At 74.3% G+C, this 5,455-nt stretch overlaps 2 protein-coding genes across 2 annotated transcripts in view; one reads left to right on the top strand and one right to left on the bottom strand.

Annotated features, from left to right (window-relative positions):
• The window catches only part of H696_01869 (PLK/SAK protein kinase), a 4,257-nt gene extending 1,856 nt beyond the window's left edge, over positions 1–2,401 (top strand). The window contains exons 5-8 of the mRNA XM_009495770.1: positions 28–147; positions 235–458; positions 674–956; positions 1,048–2,401. Coding sequence (XP_009494045.1) covers positions 28–147; positions 235–458; positions 674–956; positions 1,048–2,277 — 1,857 coding nt within the window. The 3' untranslated portion in view covers positions 2,278–2,401. The remainder of the gene's footprint in view (positions 1–27; positions 148–234; positions 459–673; positions 957–1,047) is intronic.
• A 78-nt stretch (positions 2,402–2,479) lies between these two features.
• H696_01868 (hypothetical protein) lies at positions 2,480–5,371 on the bottom strand (the record flags this gene model as incomplete). Its single annotated transcript, XM_009495769.1, has 2 exons — positions 2,480–3,102; positions 3,241–5,371. 2 exons carry the CDS (start codon positions 5,369–5,371, stop codon positions 2,480–2,482), a joined length of 2,754 nt encoding a protein of 917 aa, XP_009494044.1.
• Positions 5,372–5,455: the final 84 nt, after the last annotated feature.

Here is a 5,455-nt window from a genome sequence, read left to right as displayed (position 1 = left end):
CCCGCCCCCCGCCCGGTCTCCTGGCAGATCGCCAAGGGCCTCTTCCAGCTCCATGCCTCGAGCACCATGCACCGGGATCTGAAGCTGGCCAACATTCTGCTGGCGGACCCGGTGGACCCGGCCCAGCCGAGCCCGGCCCCGCGCGTGGTACGCCTGGCCGCACCCCTTCTCCTCGTCCGGCCCGCCAGCCATGCCCACGCGCGCCTGGCCGCTTGACTAACCGCGTGGCGGCAGAAAATCGCGGACTTCGGCCTGGCCGCCCGCCTGGGATCGGACCCGCTCGGCTCGACGCACAGCCCGGTGCGCGGCGTCCCGGTGCCCGGGGACCCCCGGTGGGCGTGGGACCCGCTGGGCACCCCGAGCGGGCGTCTGGCCGCCCCGGCCAGTGTGTATGCCCTGTCACCGGGCGGCGTCACCGAGCAGCGGACCGTCTGCGGGACTCCCAACTACCTGTCGCCGTGCGTGCTGCTGTCCCTCTTTGACCGGGGGGGGGGGTGGGGGCGTGCAGGCCCCTGGTGCCCCCCCCCCCCCCCCCGTTTCTTTCCCCGCTCTCGGCCCCTGGGTGTGGGCCACTTTCCCTTTCTTTTTGGCGCCCTTCGCCTTCCTCTCTCGTCCCGCTTCTTCACATGCACGACGCTGACCCCCCCCCCTCCCCCCCGGGAACCGACCGTAGGGAGATCGTCGACCAGCGGCCGTACAGCCTGCCGGCCGATGTCTGGGCACTCGGCTGCATCTTGTACCACCTGTGCGTTGGGCATGCGCCGTTTGAGCGGCCACGCGGCGGCCTGGGCGCATCCGCGGGCACGGGCTCCGGCGGGGGGCATGGCACGGCCGGCCGGCCGGCCGGCGACATGGTCGGCACCTTCCGGCGCATCTCCGACGGGAACTACGCCCGCCTGGACCCGACGCGCTTCAGCTTGGAAGCGTGCGACTTGCTGGACTCGATGCTGGACATGGTGCGTCTTTGGAGGGTGTCTCCGCTCTGGGGCCGGTGTTTGCGCGCGGTGACTGACCCTCATGTGGCATCGGCCGCGCTGCCTGTGGCAGGTCCCCACACGGCGGCCCTCTGCCGGGGAGGTTTGCTCGCATCCCTTTGTCCAGCGGTCGCTCGAGCCGGCCACCGACGACTATGTCCCCCCGGCGCCGGAGCTCCTGAACACCATGGCCCCGTCGCACTATGCGCCGGCCTATGCGCCGGCCTATGCGTCGCCGCCGTCCCAGCAGCAGCCGCAGCCGCAGCCGCAGCCGCAGCAGCAGCAGCCGGCGTACGCGTACCCGGCGCTGGAGGCCTGGCCGGCGACCGGCGCGCGGCCCTCCCCCTCGCCGCCGGACCCGCTGCCGGACGAGGAAGACCCACTGAACATCGACCTCACCGGGCTGCCCCTCGGGCGGCGGTACTTCACGGCCTCGGTCCCACGCCGGGGGCTCCCGATGGGGGGAGGCCCGGCCGGGCCCGGCGGCGGGACTGGCGGCAATCCCGGCCCCGGCAACACCAACAGCAATGGCTACGTGGACATCGTGGCGCACGCGTCCTCGGTCACCGGGTCCGTGGCGTGGCTCTTCGTGCCGGGGGACAATTTTGTGGTGTGCTTCGAGCCGCCACCGCGAGCGGTGGCCCCGCTGCTCCCCTCGGCCCCGGGCGCGACCGATGGCATTTCACCGAAGCAGCTCCGCGAGTTGACCCTCGTGCACTTTGTCCTGCGGCCGGAGGCGGCCGCGTCGACGGCCCCGGCCACCCGGGGCACCGGCCTGGAGGATGGCCGGCGAGCCATCTACACCCTGCCGGCGGTGCCGAAGCGGCTGATGCGCCGGCTGGCGGTGCTGGCGCGGGTGCTGCGCGTGTTGCGCCGGGCCCAGGCGGCGGAGGCGGCCGCTGGCGCTGGCGCCGGCGCTGCCACGGCCCCGGGCCCCCCCGGGTCCGGGGCCGCGGATCCCATGCTGTGCTTCGTGCCCGGGGTCGGGTGGCTGGTGGCCGATGGCAGCCCGCCAACGCGCGGGCCGCACGGGCTCCTGTCACAAACCCTCCGACTGCTGGAGGTCAGCGGCCAGCGCCTGGCGGCGCATGCATCCGTCCCGGAGGAGTCCCTGGTCCTGCGGGACTCCGGCCTGCAGGTGGACCCGTCGGCCGTGCGGGTCTTCCTCCGGTCTGACAGCACCCAGTGGACGCCGGCCTGTGGGCAGGTCCATGCGGCGGTGGCCCGGCTGATTAGCGAGGGCCGGCTGCTGCCGCGGCGGCTGCCGGCGCCCGGGCCCCATGGGAGAGGCCCTGGCCGGTGAGGCACATGGGGCCCCGGCTGGTGGGTCGGTGGGTCGGTCGGCCGGTCGGTCGGTGGGTCGGTCGGCCGGCCGGCCGGCAGGCCCCCCGGGACAATACAGCGCCGGTGTGCCCGGTCGTTTGGAAGGCAGCAAAGAGTATCTATTGGGCAGATTGTGGAGGAGGGGGGGGGGGGGGGGAGGGGATGCACACGGGGCCCGCGGATCAGGCTCGTGACTGCTGGGAGTGGCGGTGGTGCAGGGAGGTGGAAGACTGGGCGTGCGGGGCAACGGCCGAGGCGGTGAGCACCAGGCTCGGGTCCGATGTGTCAGGCGAGTCTCCCTCGGCGGAGCGCCGAACGCCGCCATGCCCCGGGGCAGGATCGCCGGGAGTCACGGCGGCGGCGGCGGCGGCGGCGGTCAGGCCGGCCGAGAGCTCGGCCACCGCGGCTCCGGCCCCGAGGGCAATGGGGTCCGGCGGGCCGGCCGGTGGCCCGGGTCGCCGGCGGAACACCGTCCGCGGGATGTTCTCCAGGTACGGGAAGGGCTGGCTGAAGGCATAGGAGGCGGAGTCCGACCGGAGGAGCGACTGTGCCAGGTGGTGGCTGTCGACCGGGTCATGGGAGTCGGCCAAATCGCCGCCGGGCGCGGGGTGACCCTCGAGGCCGGGCCCGGCGGCCGGGCGCGCGTACGGGCTCGTGGACTCCAGCTCGGGGAACACATGCCCGAGGATGACATCCAGCAGGAGGAACAGGATGTTCCGGTTGCGCCGGGGGTGGGAAATGACCGCCAGGATGAGGTCGCGCGTTTCCGCCGCCGCCTCGGCATCCAGGACCTTGGCGAGGGGCTCTGCGAGGGGGCACGGCCGGCCGCGGGCAGTGGGGGAGGGCATGGGGCGGAAGCGCGGCCGGAGTCAGCACGGGCATCAAGGGGAGGGGGGGGGGGCGGGGGCGGGGGGGGCGGGGGGGCGGAAGGCAAAGCACGCACCCAGCAGATTGTCCAGCTCCTCGGACAGGCGCCGGTGCCAGAACCGGGTGACCCGGTGGCGGAGGGCGTCCTCCTCCGGCAGGTGGCGGAATTCCCCGTCATCCGGCGGGAGGTACGAGTAGTCGACCGGGTCGGAGCCGCGCCAGCGCCCGGCCGGGGTCCACAGGGTGTCACGCAGCAGCCACGTATAGTAGGCCAGGCGGGACTCGGTCAGCAGCCAGCCCCGGGCGAAGGTGGTCAGCCCCCGGCGGACGAGGGTGTTCAGCCCGAAGACGTCCAACGTCGGCCGGACCACCAGGTGGAAGAGCCACAGCATCCAGGAGTGCCGGCCCGAGTGCGACAGGCCGAGGATCGAATCGGCCAGATTGACGAGGGTGGCAAACTCGCCGGCCACCGCCGGGGCATCCGGGTCGGCCGGGTCGTCCACCCGGCCGGGGGTGGCCGCGGGCCCGGGCCCGGGCTCGGGGCCGGCGGCACCGCCGCTGCCAGGCCGGCGGAAGAAGGGGGCCACCCGGGCCAGCAGGCCGGTGTAGTGGTCCACCAGGGAGGAGATGCTCAGCGACCCGGCCGGCAGCAGGGAGAAGGTGGACTTTTGCTTGCGCTCGGCCATGGCGGCCGACCGGGCCCGGAGGGTCCGGGCCTCCTGGTCGCGCCAGCACTGGAGGAGGATGGCCAGGGGGGACCCCTCGACCGGGGTGTCGGTCGGGGTCCGGCCCTCGGTGCGCTCGGGCCGGATGAAGGGCCGGGCAAAGTCACTGCCAGGGACACTGGCGATGAGCCCGGTGACAAAGAGCTCCATCAGCATTTCCGGCTGGCTGAGCTTGTGCAGCAGGGGGGTGACAATGCGCGAGGCCAGCACCTCGCGCATCAGAAGCACCACCAGGTCGAAGCCCGGGTCGGCCTGGCGCCGGGGCTCGTCATGGGGGGAGTCGGCCGGGCCCGGGCCCGGGCCCGGGCCCGGCCCGGGGGCCCCCCGGCCGGGGCCGGTGTCGCCGGCGCCCGGGCCACCGGCGGCACCGAGCCCCGAGGCCCCGGCCCCATGGGCCAGGTCCTCCACCAGGACCCGGCGGAAGTCCGGGTTCATGGAGGAGCTGGACAGCAGGTGGAACACCAGCCAGTGGCACAGCTGGCGAATGTACTCCTCCTCGCTGGCCTGGGCGTCGTGCATGGCGAAGTGCATGTGCTCGCCGCCGGCATCCGAGTGCCCGAAGGGCGACTTGTGCCCGTGGGTAAAGTGGTCGAAGACGGTTTGCGGCACACTGGGCAGGGCGGGCGCATCGTCGGACCCGGCGGCCAGGACGCTGCGCGCGTCGCGGCCCCCGGCCCAGGAGGTGCCCATGGGCGGCCAGGCGTCCGGGGCCCCGGTGGCGGGACCGCCGGACCCGGGGCCCGCCGGCCGGGGGACCGCCGCCGGGGAGAACCCCTGGGCGGCGGCCGCGCGGAAGACGCCGGCCCGGCCGCAGGCCGCCCGGAAGTGCGACACATGCTGCGTCACGGTCACCGACAGATCCTGGATCAGGGACGACAGGTCCAGGCGCTCCAGGCGTTGGCACAGCCCGCGCAGGAGCCGCACCACCAGCGTCCGGATTTCGATGCCGAACTCCAGGTCCGCGCTGATGGACCCCCACCAGCCCTCGACATACTCGAAGAGGATCAGCTCGATCAGGGCATCCAGCTCGATGTCGATTTCCCGCAGGCCGGAGATGACCGCCACCCGGCCCTCGGCCCGGTGGGGATGGCCAATGCTCAGGAGCATGTTGGCCCGGTGGCAGCCGCCCCCGGGGACCGGATGCTCGCAGTGCGGGCTGTCCGGCCGGCAGGCACACGTGTCGGCCGGCAGGGCCGACGCATGCGCCGGCCAGTAGGTGATCGGCGCCAGGGGGTCATTCCAGGCCGGCTGGCTGGTGGCAGGGCCGCCGGCCGGGGAGGCGCCCATGGCCGGGGGCGGGGCCAGCCCCGGGGCCTGGGGCAAGCCCGGGCCGGGGGGCCCGGCCAGCGCCTCCGCCGACCGGGCAGGAGTGCCGGCAGGGGCTGCGGCTCCGGGGATGGCCGCCGGGCTGCCGGCGCGCTGCCCTGGCAAAAGCTCCAGATACACGACCAGCGCACCGCCGCTGACACCGAGCACCAGCATGTGAAGGCAGACATGCAGGATGGTCTGGCGCAGGGCAGGGCAGGGCAGGGCAGGGCAGGGCAGGGCAGGCGGCGGCGGCGGCGG

The sequence above is a fragment of the Fonticula alba genome (assembly GCF_000388065.1).
Source record: "Fonticula alba strain ATCC 38817 unplaced genomic scaffold supercont2.3, whole genome shotgun sequence".
NCBI lineage: Eukaryota > Rotosphaerida > Fonticulaceae > Fonticula > Fonticula alba.
The sequence above is the reverse complement of the archived record's forward strand: the minus strand, read 5'-3'. Positions and strand labels throughout refer to the sequence as shown.